The 22,527-nt window shown below is 47.5% G+C and overlaps 1 protein-coding gene across 1 annotated transcript in view; it reads right to left on the bottom strand.

Annotated features, from left to right (window-relative positions):
* LOC119374617 (protein brunelleschi) overlaps window positions 1-22,527 on the bottom strand; it is a 222,065-nt gene that overhangs the window by 76,506 nt on the left and 123,032 nt on the right. Inside the window, exons 14-15 of the mRNA XM_049420300.1 lie at window positions 10,291-10,483; window positions 2,566-2,651 (exon numbers count right to left, since the gene is read on the bottom strand). Coding sequence (XP_049276257.1) covers window positions 2,566-2,651; window positions 10,291-10,483 — 279 coding nt within the window. The remainder of the gene's footprint in view (window positions 1-2,565; window positions 2,652-10,290; window positions 10,484-22,527) is intronic.

Here is a 22,527-nt window from a genome sequence, read left to right as displayed (position 1 = left end):
TCGTTTATGTCATGGTGAAATATTACAACAAAATAAGCAGGAGAAGTTTGAAAAAAAGCAAAAAGCACTTTACCAGTGTGCTGTCATCAAAAACTATGAAAAAAAAGGGCATTAAAAAATGCAAATCTTGCAGCTTGGCACAAGGCTTGGCATCATCGTAAAGAGGAGGAATTGGAGCTCAAGGTAGCCACACTGCCGCATTTCTCTAATGAACAATAAAATAAGCTTCCTTCCAAGTTCCATTTTCTTAGCTTTGAGCTACATTTTCTTTGAGCTCTGTTTTTTGTGCAGTTGCTGTCAGTCGTCCCTGTGCCATAGGCACAACCTAATTCTAAGGCGTTCTTAGGCACAGGTTATCAAGACGTGCTTCCAATTTTAGTTTTGCAACGCTAGTGTGAAAGGAGTAATTGGAGTGGGTGTAGTGGGTGTATTGAGCAGCATGGTCTGGAGCTTCCTCAAGTGCTTCAGAAAGGTTAGGTTGGTCTGAGTCGCAAGCACAGCATGCGTATTCAAGCTTACGCCAAACACGTTGTATAAGTTTTCCTGAGGAGGAGCAAGACGCAAGTGTCTTTGGAAGTATCCTAGGGTGCGATTAGTTTTGTTAGCGATGCTTGCATAGGTCGGGAAACTCACTCATGAGTCGACTCACTCAGATTCATATCGAGACGCGAGTCTGAGTGAGTCCGGTGAGTGATGTTTTTGTGAGGTGCCTTGACCTCCCCCCGCAAACTCTTTCACGGGAAGTTATTGACAAAAATATCACGTGTGAGTCATCTCTTTCTATAAAAATGTCCTTACTGAATTGTAAACTCTGATAACTCGTATTTGAAGGTACGAGATCAAAATGTGCCAAGTAGAGCACCGATTATGCGAGATATTGGTGTTAAAGAGCATTGACACTATGGCAGAAAAAAGCTAATTATAGGGTTATGGACACTCACTCAGACTGAGATTGACCTATGAGTCTGAGTAAGTCCGAGTGAATTATATTTTTGTGAGTCTGAGCGAGTCCGACAGAAAAATTACAGTGAGTCTGAGTCCGAGTGAGTCCCGTTGAGGAAAAGTTTGGTGAGCCTGAGTCTGAGTGAGCCCTGAGGTCAAGATGTGTTTCCTGAGTGAGCTCCACATTTTTTGCCGACCTATGGATGCTTGTGATCTGAGAGGAGCAGGAAAGATAACTTGAAGTGGTGAGGTACTTGCATGTATCGACAGATAAAATCTAGGCGTACTTTGGTGGAGGAAAGTTCCTTCTGCTGGTAAAAGAAACTAGCGTCATTCTACAACAAACGTCCCAACCATCATGGCAAGCATCTCAAATGTATTCGAAAAAATCCTGCGAATTTATTGCATCAAAAACAGTGAATAGCTAGAATATTTCGTAGAGGAAAAATTTATTGGTCACATGGGAGCCTTCTGAATTTCGCAGAACATCATCTGAGTGACCTTTGTAGAAAATTTATTTTGAGAGTATCGTTCCTCATTACCATATCAAATTTGGTTTAGTTATTAAGCAAAGGCATTTGTGTAAGATGCTCAAAGCTCAATAATATTATTGAAATTTTCCAGCCATATGCTTTCCAGAAATTTTGCCAAAATGTTCTATTTCTGCATTGTTTCCTTTGTAATATTGTGCTATGTATGAATATTTGAGTAATCGATACTTATTCTACGGAAGGTATATTTTGCGCTTAAAATATTTTCAGACAACTGAAGTTCTTAAATCTTACGAGAAAAAATCGCAAATCTGAGAAAATCTTTACTTGGATCCACATTGAAATGGAATTTATGCCACATGGTGCTCCAATTAAAAAGCAGCTTTATACCTCAATCGAAAGCAATTCACTGTTTTCAATGCAATAAATCAGCATGATTTTTTCCGAACAGATTCGAGATAGTCACCAAAATGGCTGGGATGTTTGGCATGGAATGACAGCCTAGTAATGTTCTAGTAGTGTTCAGCGACATCAGCCATTGGCTGCTCCAAGCAGTGAATCCTCCTGAATCAATCGGGAGTCATTACGGATGGCGTGATAAACAATGCAATCATCCAAGAACAGATGCATGTTAAATGAGACGATGGCGGGGAAATTGTTAATGTTCTAGCGACGAGTAACGCTCTAGTAGTGACTCCTATAGTGAGCTTTATCTACTGGGTCTCTCTCTACCGCGCACTGCACGTGAACACCATGAACGCTCGGGGTCCTTGAATTGAGCAGTCGATCAAGCTACAGGTCAACCCTTACGCCAGTGTCCAATAAACGCCTCTACAATGTATATAAGGAAAAAGAGGAGTCCCAGGACAATAAGAATGATTGTTAGCATTAGCGAACTGCTCTTTATTTGTCTAAAACAAAAGGAATAAAATTTAAGTGAGAAAGCTTTAGAAGAAGTTGTTGATGTGGCACTTTGGCAAGCATGCTTTTGAAATCTCAAAAGAGGGTGTCAACTGGAACATCCAGGTTCGAGCCGATGTTGTCCACGAACAGCATTAGCACAAGACAAACCTACGTCAACATACGGACAATGAACTGTCAGTCTCTGGTCAACAATTATGCAGCCACTCACCTCGGTCCAGCTTTGTCTGCAGGCTCAGTTCTAGCATCTCAATTGGCTCAGCTCCACAGTTGGTCAGCGTCAACACACACTGGCGCCTGCAGCAGATGCACTTTGTTCAGCAAGCCGAGAGACAGGCACCGAATAAAACACGTGCAGTGCATCTCATAATTGACATGCACCTCAAGTGATAAAAATTTGGGGGACCCTTCAGCTTCGACTTGAAGAATAAAACCCGACAGCATAATCGGGCACAGCTCGCATTGCCTTCTCCGTCGTTAGCCTGGCTACCCTTCTCGGTCGACACATCAGCCGTGCTGCAAGGAAACGAATGTCTGTGCGTGTAGCATGGGCCCTTTCAAACTGTCCTGGAATGCTTACTGCGAGTGTTTGCCAATTCGCAAAGCACCCACCACGTGTCCGTAAAGCAACATGCGCATCTGCGCTGCTGCCCACTCTGTTGATGCTGTTGCTGATGATGATTAATTATGCCTGAGAATGTTGTCATGGGTGGGCCTTTAAACCGGAAACTCGTTGTGCAATTCACATGTTTTGAAGCCTGGTGAAATTCTACGCTTCCGACACACAACATTACATTCTAGCGTTAATGGCACTCCTCGGACTACTTAACATTCACATAGTGTTTTTTTCCGAACCAATTTCAAGCAAGGGCGTGGCCCTGTGGTAGAACACCTGCTTGCCACGCAGAAGGCCTGGGTTCGATTCCCATTCAAACAGATTTTTTATTATTCATTTATTTATTTGCATCTATTTCCATTTTTTGGTCATGTACAACGCTGATTTTTCACTCACAACCACCGACGCCGGAATTTCTACAAAATTAACTCTTTTAACGCTATCGGGTTAATATCGTATGACCGCACAGCATTCAAATAATGACAAATTGCTGAAAATGCAAACATAGGTTGTGAGAGTACGGGGCCGATGCCAGGCAGCAAAGAATCGCATGCAGGAGGCAACCACTGGTGACACGAAGAGACTAAGGACGAGGCCTGTGCCAATTAGGTTCAAAACAAAGTGATTTGGTCAAATAATTTCAAATCACATTCGAATAGTATATGTCACATATTGTAATGAAAACTGAGCACATTTGTCATGACCCAACTAACCTGCACAATATTTTTTGACTTTCAGTAGAATGCAAGTGATAGCCTGTAAAATACATTAGGTTTTAAACTTTACTATACTTAAGAGGGTATAGGCCGGCATAATGAGCTTTTAAACTTAAAAAATGATGAATCGATGTGAGGGTAATATGTTAATTTAACCTTGAAGTGGGGCTTCGCAACAGTGCAATTTTTTTTTGGAAAGGTGTATTCACGGCACAGCACCCATCCACTGCAGTAAAACCACCTTTACAGGGGGTTTCATCATCATCATCATCAGCCTGTCTACGCCCACTGCAGGGCAAAGGCCTCTCCCATGTTCCGCCAATCAACCCGGTCCTGTGCTTTCTGTTGCCACGTTATACCTACAAACTTCTTAATCTCATCTACCCACCTAATTTTCTGTCTTCCCCTTACGCGTTTGCCCTCTCTTGGAATCCAGTCAGTTACCCTTAATGACCACCGGTTATCCTGCCGACGTGCTACGTGCCCGGCCCATATCCATTTCTTCTTCTTGATTTCAACTATGATATCCTTAACCCCCGTTTGTTCCCTGACCCACTCTGCTCTCTTCCTGTCTCTTAAGGTTACACCTATCATTTTCCTTTCCATCGCTCGCTGCGTCGTCCTCAATTTAAGTTGAACCCTCTTTGTAAGTCTCCACGTTTCTGCTCCGTACGTAAGTACCGGTAAGATGCAGCTGTTATATACCTTCCTCTTGAGAGATAGTGGTAGACTACCATTCATGATTTGATAGTGCTTGCCGAATGAGCCCCATCCCATCCTTATTCTTCTAGTTATTTCACTCTCATGGTTCGGCTCCGCGGTTACTACCTGTCCTAAGTAGACGTACTCCTTTACAACTTCCAGCGTCTCGCCACCTATCGCGAAGCGCTGTTCTCTGCCAAGATTGTTCCACATTACTTTAGTTTTATGCATATTAATTTTCAGACCTACTCTTCTACTTTCCGTATCCAGTTCAGTAATCATGAGCTGTAATTCGTCTCCCGCGTTACTCATCAATGCAATGTCATCAGCGAAGCGCAGGTTACTGAGATACTCTCCATTAACTCTTATCCCTAATTCTTCCCAATCTAGGGCCCTGAAAACCTCCTGTAAACACGCGGTGAATAGCATTGGAGAGATCGTGTCTCCCTGTCGTACGCCCTTCTTTATTGGGATTCTGTCGCTTTCTTTATGAAGGACTATAGTGGCTGTGGATGCGCTGTAGATTTCTTCCATTATGTTTATATAGGCTTCGTCGATGCCCTGATCCCGTCCGGGGGTTTACATGCGGACTAATATACATTTGTAGCGCCGCGCCAGTGGCAGCCAGCCGGCCGGAGTAAAAGATGACGAGAGCCGGTGGCTCGTGGCGCGAGGCAGTTAGGACGTTCGTGTGTTTTTTTTTGGCTGGCTGGACGCCACGCCCGCTGCATGGCTTCGGCCTCTCGCTTCCTTCCTCGGCTGTACGCCTTCGTCTTCTCAATAAACAAGTGACAACGGCACGTCTACGTCGGACGCCGTCACGTCGCAACATTTGGTGACCTCGGACGCAAGGATGAGCGACCGGCACTGCACCACTGCCACTCAGCTCCGCAGCCATGTTCCAGCCAGCTCAAGCCTGGCAGCCGCAATTCGATCCACCGCTGCCACCATTCCGCACCTCCTGGCTACAATCATGGTTCGAGGAGTTCGAGGCGGCCTTGGAGCTCGACAACATCTGGCTCCAAGAACTCATGTTCAAGGTACTCGAATACCATCTTCCGCATGGCCTCAAACGCCACCTCACGTACTTCTCGTGGAGCCCTTGCTCTTACGATGATCTGCGACACGCCGTGCTCCAGTTTTACGGCATCAAACATCCCAAGAGCGACCCTGCGGCACTTGACGCGCCTTCATCTACCTGCACGCCTCCCGCACCATGGCCAGTCCAGACCGTTCCCCTACATTGTTCACTGAAGACCAGAAGGACAGACTGTGGAAAGCCATGAAGCAATGGTTAAACAATGCCTAGTGGGCTACTGCACTTCACATCGAGGCTGGAACAAGAGGTTGCCCAAAGTGGCACTTGCAATGCGCACGTTTCAAAACGTAGCCACTGGATTTCTTGTGCTACACTGTGGAACCATCGTAACCACGCGGCAGGCACCAAATAAGTGCCCCTTTCTGCGCCCCGTGCCCTAGCTGCAGAGCTGGATGTGTCCCAGGCATCTTGAAGGGCCAGCCAGGAAGAGCACTACAACAAAAAGCACACTCCAGCTACGTTCCAGGTTGGCAACTTGATGTTCCGAGAGATCTGTTGAGATATATTACTGAGATATGCTGATTTACTTGCAACTCTCAGCTTAGAAAAATTTTACTCAGAAAAAGGCACACAAAATGTTTGATACCTTAAAAGCCATACATGCACTGAAAATAATTGAATATTTCAAACCAGAACACACATATACAGTAGACTCTCGGAACCTGAAGGGACCAGGAAAATGAGTTCCATTTAACGAGAGTTCCGTTTACTGAGAGATGAACAGGGGAGCAGAATCCAAGTACGAAATCGATTATATTAGAGGCAGTTGTACCGTTTAAGCAGCAGTTCCGTTTACTGAGACAATATTATTGAGAACTAACAGACAATAATGCCAAAGAAAGTATAGGGGACAGGTTTGAAACAGGAGAAAGTGCCTCAGATCAGGCTGGCCGACGTTTCGATAGGTGGACCTATCTTTGTCTTGAAAGTATACTTGAAAGTATAGGGCATGTTATTCGTTGCAATTAGGACAAAGTGTGAAGAAAGTAAAGTGGACGAAAAGATAACTTGCCGCCGGCAGGGACCGAATCTGCAACCTTCGAATAACGCGTCCGATGCTCTACCACTGAGCTACGGCGGCGGTCATCCTCCCGTCCACTTTATGGGGTATATATGTGCATTTAAACCTGGGAGTGTTAGCGCCAGTCGCAGCGATGGCGGTGAGTGTGGAACCCTCTTTTTTCTGCCTGTTGGAGTCACGTAGCACGTGACCTTTTTACGAGCTGGCAGCTGACCAATAATCCCTCGCATACTACCTCAAGGCATCAAGTCTGCCAGAACGAGACCCTCGCTGTGAATGAAGGAAAGATGATTAATTTAAAGGAGTGGTGACAGAGAATTTGTGAACCTTTGTTTTTTGCTCTTAATCAATGTCTACTGACTCGATCATAGCGGCAACAAAACTCATTTGCCCCAGCGCGAGGCAAATGTTTAATTATATGCTCGTATGTTACGATCGGAGGCAGTTTCGATTTTGAAGAGCACTCGGTGGCCCCTTGACATAGCCGGTCACCTCGATCAGGTGGCCGCGAGAGCCAGTGACTTCACTGGCCAGCTTCTTCCATGTTGTCAGCACTGCTGTTTCGTCTGCTGTGTTGAGCAGGTGTTGAGCGTTGCGACTGCTTGTTTCCTCAATCGTCAAACTACGTTGCTTATCTAGTACGGTGATGGACGAAAGAGCTGGGAGGAGTGTAAAAATCAGTAAGAAAAGCTCGATTCACTTTGCGAATCTCGCCGGTAGCTGCGATTTTGTTCTTGTCGTCGTCGTCAAACTGAGGCAACGTTTTCCGCCAGGCTTGGAGTAGCCGTAGCACTAGACGTGCTGAAACATTTTCGCTCCAATCATTCGTAAAGTAGCAGGATGAGAAGTGACAAAGGAAGCAGTGAAATCACAACATTGGCCCTCTGTAACATTGTTTATGCGTAACATGCAAGTGATGTGAGAATGGCAGACTGGGCTTGTTGGTTACACATATTTGAAGTTTTAAGGCGCGAATGGGACACGGACGATATATGTTCTGTGCTCTTTCGAAATAAATCTATGTTGGAAAGGCGCTGCGTGTGTGTGTTCCTATTCTTCGTCCGTGTCTTATTCGCGCCTTAAAACTTCAAATATGCAAGTGATGCGATGTACGCTTTACTGACTCATATTTCCATCGGGCAATGGCGCGTTCTCAAGGCATACCAATCCCACGTATGCACGTCGGAGGGCCGAAGCAGTTATATGTCCACTACACATTATGATCCCGGCAGCAGAGAGCTTTAGTTCGTCTGTAGACTTCCTAATGTTTGCGGGTACCTGGCTACCGGAGCTGTTGACGGCTGCAGCAATGGCAGCAACTGCGCACAACTGCGGAGCCCATAGCGACATCTTGTGGCATTTTGCCCAACTACAAAATTTTTTTTCTATTTTTTCCGTCGCGTTGCTGTTCTTGTCAGGAAAAAAAGCAATGAGAATACTGTGAGTTGCTAATTATTTCACTGCTAATGCTTTACACAGAATCAGTAAGTGGGTAAGTCGCTGCGATGTTATATTGTAGGTCTCTGGTTAGGCTACGCATCATCAGGTGTCGCTATCAGCGTTGTCCGTCTCGTACACGCCTCCGGTAACCCGGCCAGAACTCGTGACGTATGTGGTATCTGCTCGATGACCTCATCGTCTTTTGCTTCTATTTCCAATCCGGCACTTTCACGAACTTCAAGACTCAATTAAAAGACCTTTTAGGCTGTATTTGTAGTTGATATTGTACAGATGGCACCTATATGCACCCATTAGTGTGATTCAACAGTCAAATTGTGTCCGAATTTTTGTGTCACCACTCCTTTAAGGGCTCGTTTCTTAGTTAGACACAATATTATTGAGAACTAACAGACAATAATGCCAATAAAGTATAGGGCATGTTATTCGTTGTAATTACAATAAAGTGTGAAGAAAATGAAGTGGACGAAAAGATAACTTGCCGCCGGCAGGGACCGAACCTGCGACCTTCGAATAACGCGTCCGATGCTCTACCACTGAGCTACGGCGGCGGTCATCCCGCCGTCCACTTTAAGGGATATACAGTGGAACCTCAATTTTACGTCCCCCGGTTTTCCGACAACCCACATTTTACGACGAATCAGTTTGGTCCCCGCAAAACCCCCATAGAAATAATGTATTTAAAACCTTGGTTATCGACGCAATTTTACGCCGATCCCACATCTTACGACGGCTTTTCGATTCCGTCCGAGAGAAAACACCACCTTTACTCGAATCGGATGCCGACAAAAATATTCCAGAGTGCAAAATAAGAACTTAAGTTCCCCTAGGTTGTCGATTAGAAAAGTAGAGAGTGAGACAGTATGCCTTCTTAGAATGGAAAATTTATTCTCCAGGCAGTTCATGCGCTTCTGGGATCCAGTTTCCCTTACTTTTAAGATCGCTTCAGGATACGCCTCGATCGCGTGCGTATCCAGAGTTGTTACCTAGACAAGCTCTATCTAGTACACGGAGAAGCTCTAACTGGCCGTAAAGCACATCTTTGAGATCCGGGTATTTTCACGTTTTCGGTCCGTGGAAACTTTTCCTGGTCGACATCCAGCTGATCTCCTGCCTTTGTTTGCAGCACTCGCAGTCGCAGGCCTTGAGCACGCAAAAGGACGCGACGCAGCTATTTTCACAGTGCAAAATAACTTTCGCTTGACATGGACGTTCATAATAACAGCGGGACATCACACAAGGGACTACACAAGGGAACAAAAATGATGCGCACAGCTCAGTCGCGCACAAAAGTATCCTACGCAAACTCGTGCTCCGTCGCCATTATGTAATGGCGATGACACTGTGTCTGACTCTTCTGACGGGAGGCTGTTGCCGACGCGGTTTCGGTTTCGTTTTCACGTGCAGGCACTTCTCAGGCTCGATTTATCGGGAGAAAGATGCGCGTTGGATTCGATATTTTAAAGTTAAGAGTAACGACTCGCTCACACCTCACTTAACAAAGTAATGCTGCCATTAGCTGCCATTTTCAAAAATATTTTAATCTATTAGCCTTGGAGAACCTCCCCTTTTTGGGCAAAGCTGTCTGCCACTCCCAATATTTTTAGTTTTTCGATTATACGACGCCCGGATTATACGAAGGTTTTGCATGGTCCCCTCAAAGTCGTAAAATCGGGGTTCCACTGTATATGTACATTTAAACCTGGGAGTGTTAGTCAGCGCCAGTCGCAGCCATGGTGGCGAGTGTGAAAAGTGTGTTCCACACTCGCCGCCATGGCTGCGACTGGCGCTGACTAACACTCCCAGGTTTAAATGCACATATGTACCCCATAAAGTGGACGGGAGGATGACCGCCGTCGTAGCTCAGTGGTAGAGCATCGGATGCGTTATTCGAAGGTCGCAGGTTCAGTATCTGCCGGCGGCAAGTTATCTTTTTGTCCACTTTACTTTCTTCCCACTTTATCGTAATTACAACGAATAACATGCCCTATACTTCATTGGCATTATTGTCTGTTAGTTCTCAATAATATTGTGTCTAACTAAGAAACGAGCCCTTAAATTAATCGTCTTTCCTCCGTTTACTGAGAGTCTTCTGTACATAAACTTTGCAGTTTCCTCAATGTAATTTAAGAATATAAAAGGTTTTCTGAGAGCAACATCCCTTCTTAAGCCTGCATGCATAAACCCAGTACTCCACCCAAGTAAACTTCCCGTCTATTTTCTGCAGTGTATAAATCTTGTTCAATTTTGCGCTGGCAGTATGAACGCAGACCTTTAACCAGTGATAATTTGCTTAAATGCGCCACTGCTCAGGCTGTACTCACTGTTCGCCTGCATACAGGCTGAGCGCATAGTTGTTGACCACATGGGCTGCGTCCCCGATGGTGGCAAAGTCCGGTGCCAGGGGTAGGTTGGCAGTGACCTCAAGAAGTGGCAGGGGTGGCACCACTGTCACTGGGGCTGTTGTCTGGGCCAGCACACACTCACTATGTACACCCAGCACACACGTGCTGTAGCCTGCACACACATTTTTCAATGTCATTCCTCAGCATAAGCGAAACCATGTACAGTCAACTGCCAATTTTCCAGACATGCTCAAAAATTCTGATGCTTTTGCTGCACCACCACAAGCCCCATAGAGTCAATGTATAAGGACGTCTGAAATTTTAGACGCCAACACCCTTCAGCATCCGATTTTTTTCTGCCGGAATTTCAGGTTCGAAATCGCATTATTGCAGCCACCACCACTGTCGCGTCGACCATCTCACAGGATCGACTAGCACTTTTGCGAGGCGATTCGTTTGCAGCGCTAGCGGATTCCAAAAGCCAGCTTTGCCACAATGCCAAGGCGTGATGGGGTGAAGCATTCCGAGAATCTGAAGGGGCAACCATCAAAGAGCAGTGCGGCGATGGATAAGTAGCTGAAATGCACGAAGGCGTGATGTTGGCAGGTGAAAAATGTGCCAGTATCACTGAACAGCTGACAACGCTATTATGATAAGCATCTTCAGCTAACTGCTCAGTAATGCATATAGCCTAGCACAGTTCTAAGCGTACTGCACACTTTCAATAGGTGACAACCCAAACGAGCCGAGCCACCGTTCGCTGCTGCCTTTTTGCTTTCATTCCTGAAAGCAGCTCGCCATCGCAACGCCCGTGCGCAGTCGGGAACGTGGTGGGCACGACGAACACTCACGGCAAACATGTGCGTAAATCATGAAATCTACACCTTTATTCACAATGCATATGCAATATGATTAGAAGAATTGATAAAATTTGAAAAGTTTCCAAATGATGCTCATTTTGTGTCGAGCAATAAATTTGTAACATTTGTTAGCTCATCAGAATGGTTATTGGAAAGAAGGTGAACAAGTACGAGCATCGTTTCATTTAATATTTATCTAAAGGATTGAAGTCTGCCAGGATGAGACCCCCGATATCAAAAACCCTCACACGCTACCTTAAAGAAACTGCCAACTGATTTTTCTCAACCCAGTTCTTTAAGGCGCAATAAAAAGCTACCCCTCTAGTGGTTATACCTGCAGTGGGTAAATTCCACAAGCGCCTGGATATTTTGTAAGCAGTATTTTTCGATGTGAGAAGCCACTAAAAAAGTTGGAATTCTTGCTCCAGCCACATTGATAAGTAGAGGTGTGCAAATATTCGAAATTTCGAATATTTTTCAAATAATGTTTGCTATTTGATTCGATTCACACTGGAATTTTACTATTCGAACTTCCCAAAGACAAATACGGTCAACGCCCGATTGAAAGTGACCCCTTCAGATTTTCAATATGCTTCACCTCATTACATTCTCGTATTGCGGCAAAGCTGCCTTTCAAGCTCTGTTACAGTCGAACTTAGCCAAGACACAATGTCTGATTAGAAGTGGTCCCTAGATTTTCAATATGCTTCACCTCATCACACCCCGGTATTGTGGCAAAGCTGTCTTTCAAGCTCTGCTACGGTCACAAATGTACTAACTCAAGAAAACACTGCTTCCAACATGGAGATGAAAGATGTGGCAGAGGTTGGGGCTCAATATATGCTGTTTTGGACCTGAAATTTGGGCAGAAAGTCCGAAAAAAATCACAGCATATCCACGGGGTGAATGATGATGAGTCGGGCGAAGCTCCGGAGGAAATCATCTGTAAACCGCAAACTCTTCCGTGAAATTCGCCCAGTACATCATATAAAGAGTGTGAAACACCGCGTTGAGGTTATTATCAAACCAAAGTCGATCACACACGTCGCAACTGTGGCCAAAAGAATGAGCGAGAAATTCCCACTCGAACCGCGCGTCGGCTCCTTGAATGTGAGACCGCTGGCGCCGCTTCCCACGCACGAGCACCATCAAGGTCTGCCAGGCGCCGCGCTCGCCGCCGCTTCTCTGGCTCGCACTGCGGGATCCTGGCGACGAGCACGAGCCGCTGCGGCCCTCTGCGCCCGCCGCTCCGCTTCGTCCATGCCCCACCAACGATCCGACACGTACGGCGACGATCCAGGAGACTGAGAGAGGCACTCGTTCCCCGCAACCCAGGCACAGCCCGCGCAGCAGCCGATTGGAGAGCAGCGGCACTTCCACCGCCATCTAGTAGCGATTCACACAAGCGCACTATTGCACACACTTCTGTTGGACCAACACAGATTGTGTACAGCGCCATCTAGAATTTCATCAGTCAACTGCAGTTTGTATGTTGGATTTGGATTTATGGCCTCACCCTTTGTAACGGGCGGGCATCAACCGATGCCCTGGCCTAAGGACTTAAAAAAAGAAAGAAAAAAAGAAAACGATAGCGCATACACATAAGTGGCTACACACACATCTAACCACCACTGTACATGCACATGTTCAACGAGGAGAGTTTCGACATGTCAATGTGCGCGCACCTTTGTCCACCACTCACTGAGTCGCTTCTTGGTCGTAGCCACTCCGCCACCATCAGGAGCGTCGTTGGGCGAGAAGCCAAGCGCCTGCTGTAAGGTAGTGCCATCTGTAGGTGCTGTTGTGAGGCCCTCGCAGTTCATGACCAAGTGTTCGATTGTCTCCTCGTCGGCACCACACACACGGCACACTGCATCTCCCACGCTGTCATCAAAGCGCCGGCGATATGCCAGAGTTCTGAGAGCGCCGGCTCGTGCTTCGAAGAGGAAGCTGCTGGCTACACTGTAGTCGAATAGAGGTTCGACACGGATCTCCTGTTTGCATTCCCTGTAGATCCTCAGTGTACTCTTCTCCTCCATGTCTCGCCACCAAGTGTCAGCCTCCGTCATTCGCACTTGGGTCTTAACTGCTTTGGACCACTTACGCTTGGTGTCCTCCTGCACACGGCTCGTATAGAAGCCGTATTTCCTGCTGAGGTGCTGCAGTCTTTTCGACCATCTGATGCGGATGCCGTTTCGGTGAACATAATCAAATATTTGATGTGGCTGCATCAGGCGCAACCTGCGTTCGTAGGACAGCTTGCTCCGAGCTTCCCGCGCTTCGAAACAGGACCAACCCAGGTCACCTTGGACTGCCTCGGCAATGTTGCCGTGGCACCCCAGAGCCAGTCGTCCCACGGCGCGCTGACTGCGTTCAAGCCACTCCCGGGTCTGCGCAGCGGGGCAAATCACTGCATTAGCGAAAGTCAGCGCCGGCACGTGTACCGCCTTCCATAGTTCGCGCACCATAATGGGGCGGTTGAAACCCCACAGGCGCCTCCTACGGAGTACTTGGCCTGCCCTCTGGGATGTTTGTCTCAGGTGCCTCTCCTGGTTTGCTGTATAATCTACTTGTGCCCAGAAGTTCACCCCGAGGTATCGGTACTCAGGTGCTTCGGGCAGCAGTCCTCCACCTGGCAGTGTCAGCAAACCAGGAAGCCCCGGGCCAGAGAAGTTGACCACCACCAATTTCTTCGTGTTGAACTGCAGTCCCAGTGGCGCCATGGCCTCGGCACAGCTGGTAACGAGGGTCTGCAGGTCGCCACTGTTTCCTGCCAGCAGTACAATGTCGTCAGCGAATACGAGTCCCGGCAGGGTTTGCTGTTCTTTGAGCCCATCGCTTATGCGCTCCACCACAAAGCCCACCCCAGAGGCTAGTATTTTGTGCTCTACACCGGCGGTATACAACATATAAAGTAAGGGTGAAAGAGGGCAGCCTCGTTTTAATCCCTTGCTCACCCTCACCTCACTCGAGTAGGCTCCGTTTAGGGTGGACACAACAGAGCTATCTCTATACAGGCGTCCGAGCAATCCAGTCCATGTGGGCGGCATCCCAAGTGCCTCCAGGTGCTTCTCCAGGTGTACTTCTATGAGACAGTGCCATCTATTATACTGTTCGGGAGATACTGCCGGTTACGCCTGACATGGGACAAGGTTAGACTAAGAGGAGCTACGCCCCTAAAATCGGAAGCCGAGGCTTTTTAGTATCCAAAATTTCAGATGTCCTTGTATGTCGACGTCTACGAGGCAGATTTGGAACTCCGGACTTGAAGGGAGCATACCCTTGTCCGCCACATCAGTTGGGCTTCCACAGAAATTGAAAGAGCAGGAGAGGCTGAGGAAATGGCATCTTTGCCTATCACGTGTAAAGTGTTGTTGGCAACACTTTGGTTGCACCAAATTATGTCTATAAATACAATTCGGGCTCTACATTGCGCTTCAACCTAGCAAAAAGAAACACTTTCATGTTGCTATCTCATAAGAATATGCTTAGGAATCCTCTCCAACTTTTTTTTCTGCAATTTAGCTTCAAAGTATTCGAAAAATATTCTAGAAATATTCGAGAAGTATTCGATTCAATTCACATGCAAACTTCAATATTCGAATTCGCTACGCACCCAAAATTTTGCTATTCGCACAGCTCTACTGACAAGCGATAGTGATGCTGATAACTCTCCTCGCAAACTGTCCACTATGCTTAACGTTCTGCTTTCACAGGAGTGAGTGCAACTGTGGTTAACCCCCTTCATTCTGACATTTTCAACTGTTTTTGAAGATAAGCAGGTGAACAAGTTTTCCAAACACTCGTTGCCACCAACATTCATTTTTCACAACTTTATTGAAGAAATAAAAATCTAAATCAGCGTTTAATGGGAAAAACGGGGTTTGTTTCAGCCAATCCTACAAACAGCCCCGCCACGGTGGTCTAGTGGTTATGGCGCTCGTCTGCTGGCCCGAAGGTCGCGGGATCAAATCCCGACCGCGGCGGCTGCATTTTCGTTGGAGGCGGAAATGTTTGAGGCCCGTGTACTTAGATTTAGGTGCACGTTAAAGAACCCCAGGTGGTCGAAATTTCCGGAGCCCTCCACTACGGCGTCTCTCATAATCATACCGTGGCTTTGGGACGTTAAACCCCAGATATTATTATTATTATTAATCCTACAAACAATCTTTTCATTATCTCAATTCGTGTTATGTCACAGTCATAGTTGCCACACTACACTTAAATAAAAAAAAAAGAATGGCTGGCTTTCCCGTAATTGAGAGTAGATGTAAGGATGAAATGGCTACCGGCAAAGCAGATTGGTTGGAGATGATAAAAGTCACAGTCTTAGGCTCACGTCGCATGGTGCGTCGCATGCAGCATGGCTCCATCTCTCGAAGGATGTGGCAATATGTGCAGCAAAATCGTTGCCTTCGTGATTAGCTCAGGCTGTGCACAGCCACCAGCATTTAAAAGAGCACAGGCGTAGCACTGGGGTTTAAAAGAGCAAGTGCATGGTGCCCTGTATTTGCCTTTGGAACGCCGCTAATGGAAAGTGCAAATAAAACTTCAGCACACTAGAAGCCAGAGTTTCAGTGGCAGTGTGAAGAAATACTGAGAACTCTGAAGTAACGTTTTTTGTAGTTTGTTTGGGCCGTAACTAGCACATGTAATGAGGTCCTGCACAAAGAGTTAGCGACCAGAGAGCGCATTTTTTAAAAGCTTTTGGCCGTGTGCCCGGATGTTCGCGTTTTTTTTCTGGAAACAATGCCACAATCACGGCACTGGCTTTTGGCTCAAGGTTACTTGAAGGCTACGTACAAAAGGAGCTAAAGCATTTCGTGCGTTAAAAAACTACATATAATGTCCCCTACAATTTCCTTGGCTTCCCTATTTGTTGACCTCATTGGGTGATGTCTAACATATCCTGAATAACTTAAGTGTAGTGTCGGCAACACGGCGCGACTGAGGACAACGAACACACTCAACCCATGCCACACAAGAACTCCTTTATTCCGGTGACAGTCGTATTTATATATGTCAGAGGTGGCGCCATCTCTTGATGACAGTTGAACATAACTAAAGTCACCTAGTGTCGACCTTCCGACACTACATCTACTCCTCCCTAAATATATACATATTTACACAAAAATAATTACAAAAAGAGTCAATGTTCACATCATGGTACATTATACATAGTCCTGAAATCTCGTGGGTTGTCTTCGGTTTCTTGCGGACCTACAAGGAGGTGGTGGCTCACCAGCCGGTTCGGTGCCAACAACTGGAGCACAATCACCATCACCATTCACTGGAGCACTATCACCATCACCATCCACTGGAGCACTATCACCATCACCATCCACTGGAGCACTATCACCATCACGATCATCATCATTAGGAGCAGGGTGCTGGTGAAGCTCAGAGGAGAGAGTCGGTCTGCCAGGCGTCGGTGGACTTCGCACGGTGTCGTGGGAGTGTCCTTTGTCATTCCATATTAGCGCATGGTGCGGCAGGGCTTCCTTGGGAACTGCAGTCAATTGAGAGGCATTCCACGTGCGACCATCTTCCAGGCAGAAGGACCAGCGTCCTATTCGCTTGAGAATTTTCAAAGGAGGTCCAAAAGTGGGAGTGCCTTTCGGACCAGGGACTGGCTTCTTGACCCTCACGTACTTTCCAACTTGGAACTTGGGTACTCGGGCAGCTCTCCGTCGGTCAACATAATCCTTGCTTTTAAGCTGGCGCTCTTTCACCCTCTTCCGAAGTGAGGACATCTCCTGAGCGGGATCTGCGAAGAAGTTTGCAGTGGGATAGCCAATGACGTCCAAGGATGTCCTCATGTGCCGGCTATGTAGAAGCACTGCCGGAGAGAGTCCAGTGGTACTGTGAGGAGTGGCTCTGTAGATTCCCAAGTACTCTGTAACAGTATTTTTTATTGGGCGCTGCTCCAGTATTGCCAACTGAATGTATGATTTGAGGACACGGTTAAACCTTTCGACCTGTCCGTTGGCTTGGGGGTGATATACAGCCGAAAAGCTGTGCCTGATGCCTCTGTCTTGAAGAAAGGACTCGAATTCTTGAGATGTAAACTGTGGTCCGTGATCCGAGACGAGTTCAACCGGATAGCCTTCCCGTGCAAATATCGACAAGAGGAAGTCAAGCACTGTACGGGAGGAGGCTTCACGACAGAAAGCTATTTCCGGCCACTTTGAGAAGTAATCGACTACAGAGATGACAAAACGACAGTCAGCTGATGCACGCTCAAATGGCCCAACAACATCAATAGCTATCTTGCTCCAAGGCCGGTCGGGAAGAGCTACTGGCTGCAGTGGAGTGGGGTAGCTCTTAACACTCTTGTCTGCAGCTTGGCAGGTTGCGCAGCTGTGGATAGCACTCTCAACCTGCTTGTCCAGACCTGGCCGCCAGTACTTTTCGCGAAGACGTTGCTTTGTCTTCACTATTCCCGGGTGTGATTCATGGGCTAGTTGAACAAATGTAGCTGTGAGCTTGGCTGGAACTACAACGCGTTCTGAGCGCATCAACAGGCCGTCCACTACTGACAGTTCCTCTCGCACATCATAGTAAGGTCTTAGTTCAGGTGACAATGTTTTCTTGGTTGGCCATGTAGCCTGAACGCATTGTGCAACCTGCTGGAGCTTGCAATCCTCGGCTGTGGCAATACGGAGATCATTGATATGGACTGAAGACGTTACGATGGACACTATTTCTCCTTCAATCTTAAGGCCGTCTTCTGTGCCTGGGACAGGAAGCCGGGACAAAGCGTCTGCTACTTTGTTGTGTTCTCCACGCCGGAACTGTACAACGAAGTTGTAACGCAGCAACCGAGCAGTCCACCTTGCAATGCGAAGTGGTCGTTGTCCTGTGCTTTGTGTTGACAGCAAGGATACGAGGGCCTGGTGATCTGTTACCAAAGTGAATGATCGTCCCCAGAGGTAAATGTGCCATTTCTCGCATGCCCATAGGCAGGCCAGGGCCTCGCGTTCTCCTGTTGAGTACTTCCGTTCTGTCTCTGTTAAGGTTCGTGATGCGAATGCAACGGTTCGAATGGATGGACCGTCAACTTGTTGCAGTACTGCACCCAGGCCATATGCAGACGCGTCTGTGGCTACAATAACTGGGAGCGCTGGGTCGAACATTCGCAGAACTCTTCTCGATGCAAGAAGTTCCTTTACCTTTGTAAAGCTTTGTTCAGCAGCAAGATCCCATTCAAAATGAACGTCCTTGCGAAGTAGCCTACGCATAGGTTCTACCTCTTCGGCAAGGTTGGGAATAAACTTGGCATAATACTCCACAAGACCAAGAAATGAACGCAGCATGCCTACATCTGTGGGGGTGGAAGCATGTACAATTGCGTCAACTTTTGCTTGAAGGGGTGCTATTCCTTCTGCACTGACATGATGGCCAAGAAATGATAGCTCTGATGCATTAAAGATGCACTTATCATTGAGTTTGAGTCCAGCTTCGGAGATGCGCAGCAGAACTTGCTCCAGGTTTCTCACATGCTCTGACTCTGTCCTGCCGAAGATGATGATATCGTCTATGTAGCAGAGGACCCCCTTGCAACCATGCAGGATTGCAGTCATGAGTTGCTGAAATGCGGCTGGAGCAGACGCCAATCCGAAGCACACTCTTTTAAACCGGAAAAGGCCGTCGTGCGTAATGAAAGCCGTAAGGTCTCTGCTGTCCGGATGAAGGGTAACTTGGTAATATGCAGAGGCCAAGTCGAGCTTTGAGAAGTAACGTGCACCATTAAGAGAGTGCAGCAGCTCTTCCGTATGAGGCAGGGGAAAGCTATCAACTACAATTGCTTTGTTGGGCTCTCTGAGGTCAACGCATAGGCGGATGCTGTCATCTTTCTTGCGGACGACAACTATAGGAGAGATCCATTCAGAGGCGTTAGCCCTTTCAATTACATCATCGGAGAGGAGCCGCTGAAGCTGGTCGCTAACTGGCTTGCGCAGGGAAAGTGGGAGGCGTCTCAGCGTCTGCACCACTGGAGGGACTGACGGCTTCATTTTGACCTGATGCTGGACGCCTTTGGCCAGGCCAAGGCCCGGTGAAAACAAATGTGAAAACTTAGCCCATAACAGAGGTGGCATATCGAACTTCGGCGGGCTTGCAGGAACTGCGCCGCCCGTATGCGCAGATGTTGCTGTTTTCTGACTCATGGTCTCTGAAGCTTCGGCAGCCGTGCACAGGCAGCGTAGCTGCGCGCCCACAATGTGCAGTCCTAAAGCTTGCACCGCGTCCAGACCCAGAAGAGAAGTTCCTCCGGGGGTGACATGAATGGCTATCACGGCTGTTTCCCTTTTAAACGAGATGCTTGCTTTAAACTGGCCCAGTACGGGGATCTTCCGGCGTTGGAAGTCCAACAATGTAAGGGCAGAGCTGGTCAACTGAACCCCTTCAAACATGTTTCGAAATTCTTGTTCCCGTATAATTGACACAGCTGATCCCGTGTCGACCAAGAACTTAGCAACGCGCGGTTCTGAGCTCGAGGCGACTGGCGTGACTACGACATCAATGTAGACGCCCTTGCGCTTGTCTTCGTGAACAGTGAGTAGGCTAATGACATCTGATGCATCTTGTTCAGGAACTACTTCTTGGATGTGAGTCGGGCGTTGTCCTCTGCGTGAGCTACGACACACTCGCATAAAGTGGCCACGGCGGCCGCATGCGAAGCAGGTTCTACCGCGAGCGGGGCATGCCGTCGGTTCACAGTGACGTGTGCCGCAATTACCACAAGCCTGCGTATTTTTGCTGTACTGAACATCGGCAGCGTTGGTATCTGAAGATGGTGAGCTCGTTTGACGAGCGTGCGGCAAGCTAGGGCGGCTCTGATAAAGGGGGCGTGCCTCGTTGCTGTACCGGCGACTATCGTGCGTGTTTTGTTCGGAAGCGTCATACTGACGTGGATGTTGGCGTGTGATGCGCTCAACGGAATTAGAAAAAGCTTCAGACTGCAGCTAAGCTCGCTCGCTGAGTAGCGCAATTTCAACGGCACGGTCGAACGTCAACGTGTCACCTTCCAAGAGCAACCGTGATCGCAACTGCGGGGATGCAACTCCGGTAACGAACTGATCGCACATATTATCGTTGGCTTGCTCGGCGAAATCGCAAGAGGCTGCCAGTTCACGAAGCGCGAGGGCGAAGTCGGGGATGGACTCACCATGTAGCTGACGGCGCTCTCGGAAGTGATGTCGTTCTAGGCGAATGTTGCGCGCGCCGGTGAAATGTCGTTCCAGAATCTCGCGGGCCGCGTCGTATACGTCTGGGAGACTCGTCGCTGCTGCTTCTTGCTTGGAGGGCACGCCACGGTCTTTGACTTCACCGGTTGAGGTAGCAGCGGCGGCCAACGGCTCAGTCGTCGGTAGCTGGGGTGCGGTGGGCGTCGGTGGAAGCGCATCGAAAATACGTTGTCCTTCCGGGCCCAGGCAGTGCAACAGCAGGGCTCGACGGCGGGGCGCAGGCAGGTCGGCCGCTCCAGACGCGAGAAGAAAATTCTCGAAGAGGCGTATCCAGCGGGTCCATGGTATGGCTGGAGTGCCCGGGGCGGCAAGAAAGGGGGGCGGCGGCGAAAGCGCGGCGGAAGCCATCGCGGTGTGATCGAAAACCTCGTCGCCAGATTGTAGTGTCGGCAACACGGCGCGACTGAGGACAACGAACACACTCAACCCATGCCACACAAGAACTCCTTTATTCCGGTGACAGTCGTATTTATATATGCCAGAGGTGGCGCCATCTCTTGATGACAGTTGAACATAACTAAAGTCACCTAGTGTCGACCTTCGACACTACATTAAGCATACACAGAACATGGATAACAAAAAGAGGTGTTGTTCTAGTGGCTTCAACCCTTTGTATCCCATGATGCTCGCAGGCGAATAAGCAAAAATTTAATGGCTGATTCTATCAGAAAGTGCCAAATGACACAGAAAGAAGTAGCTATCCCTCAGTGAACTATATTTATTAAGATAATGAATGTACACATATGTGTGCACTAGGAATACAGGGTTACATTGTATGGAACATTTTGGAGCAGTTTGCTGCTCCGTTTTCTCCGTTATATAGGTACACCTTGCACTTCTTGCATTGAAGCCATGTTCTTTGTGTGCATTGCGGTAGCTTGCACCTCCAAGCACTGCTATGCAACACTTTGATCGGCACATGGTTTACACCATCATACCTGACGGAAGTGGGGACATCTGAAGCTCGGTTCGAGAGGGCATTTTAGGTGAATGAACGATCATGGAGGGGTGCTTCACTTGACTTCTCACACTTCATTAGGCAAGCTGTAACTTGGATTCTGCAAGCTGCATTTCAGAACCCTTTATTGCGCAGTACAACAAACATGGAAACATTGGGAACCCTGCATTCGTGATGGCAACAACAAAGTAAAGAGAAAGAAAAAGCATTTCTGTGCACTTCAATCCCAAAAAACTTACATAGCAATACTCCCTGTGTATTCCTCTATCATGTTCCAAGCATCAAAATGAAATAATTAACAAATATATTACGAAAAAATGGAAGCAACTTGAGGTACATACCATCTCAAGTTCATTGTTGAGGAAGCCATTTTACTTTCTTTTGCTGCAGTTTCCAAATTATAGGTAGTGTCATCTATTTGGCCTATTTTGAAACCTCAGTGGGGCGCGTAATCGAAATTGATATTTCGAGGCTCAGAGATGAGATTCACAGCACCATTATGCGTTATAAATAACGAGGACCCGTGGTCGTAGACGTCTTTATTGTGCGAGGGCTAGCTCCAAATCCCACTTCATTCTCCTCCCTCCTTTTCCTCTCTCACGCCTCCCCCCGAGCCCATGCCCCGCTACTTTTATTTTTAAAATGCGTTATGGCAACATTTGTTGCTGCTGGGATACGAAGGGTTAATGCCATATGAAACAAGACTTGGTTGAAATAGGCTCATAATTCATGGAATGCCAAATTTTTGAAAGAAAGGAAAAGCAGTTCTTTGTCAGTTCACAAGTTATCAAGATATTCAAAGGCCGGCATACAACTGTCTATTTACAAACAAGGTTATAAAGTGTTAAACTACTCCCAGCCCACCCTGGGACCACCAGTGAGAGCCAGCAACCATGGCCCTGCCTTAGACAACGAAAAGCCCTGACATGTATCTGTGCAGCCTTATGGTGATCACACTGTACAGCCGGCGCCAAAAGTTTAGAGACCACTAGGTCTGAAAAAGCATTGATTTTCCCAGCAATTTCAAACTGCATTTGGTCGAATTGCACAGTACATATCTCTAAGTGGTTATTTAAGGAAGAATGAAGAGAAAAGCGCCGACTCGTAACTGTCTCCTGACGAGGACACCTCAACAAGTCGGCACGCGGAT

The sequence above is a fragment of the Rhipicephalus sanguineus genome, chromosome 11, assembly GCF_013339695.2.
Source record: "Rhipicephalus sanguineus isolate Rsan-2018 chromosome 11, BIME_Rsan_1.4, whole genome shotgun sequence".
NCBI classification, from domain to species: domain Eukaryota; kingdom Metazoa; phylum Arthropoda; class Arachnida; order Ixodida; family Ixodidae; genus Rhipicephalus; species Rhipicephalus sanguineus.
Note: the sequence above shows the minus strand (reverse complement) of the source record. Positions and strands in the feature narration are given on the sequence as shown.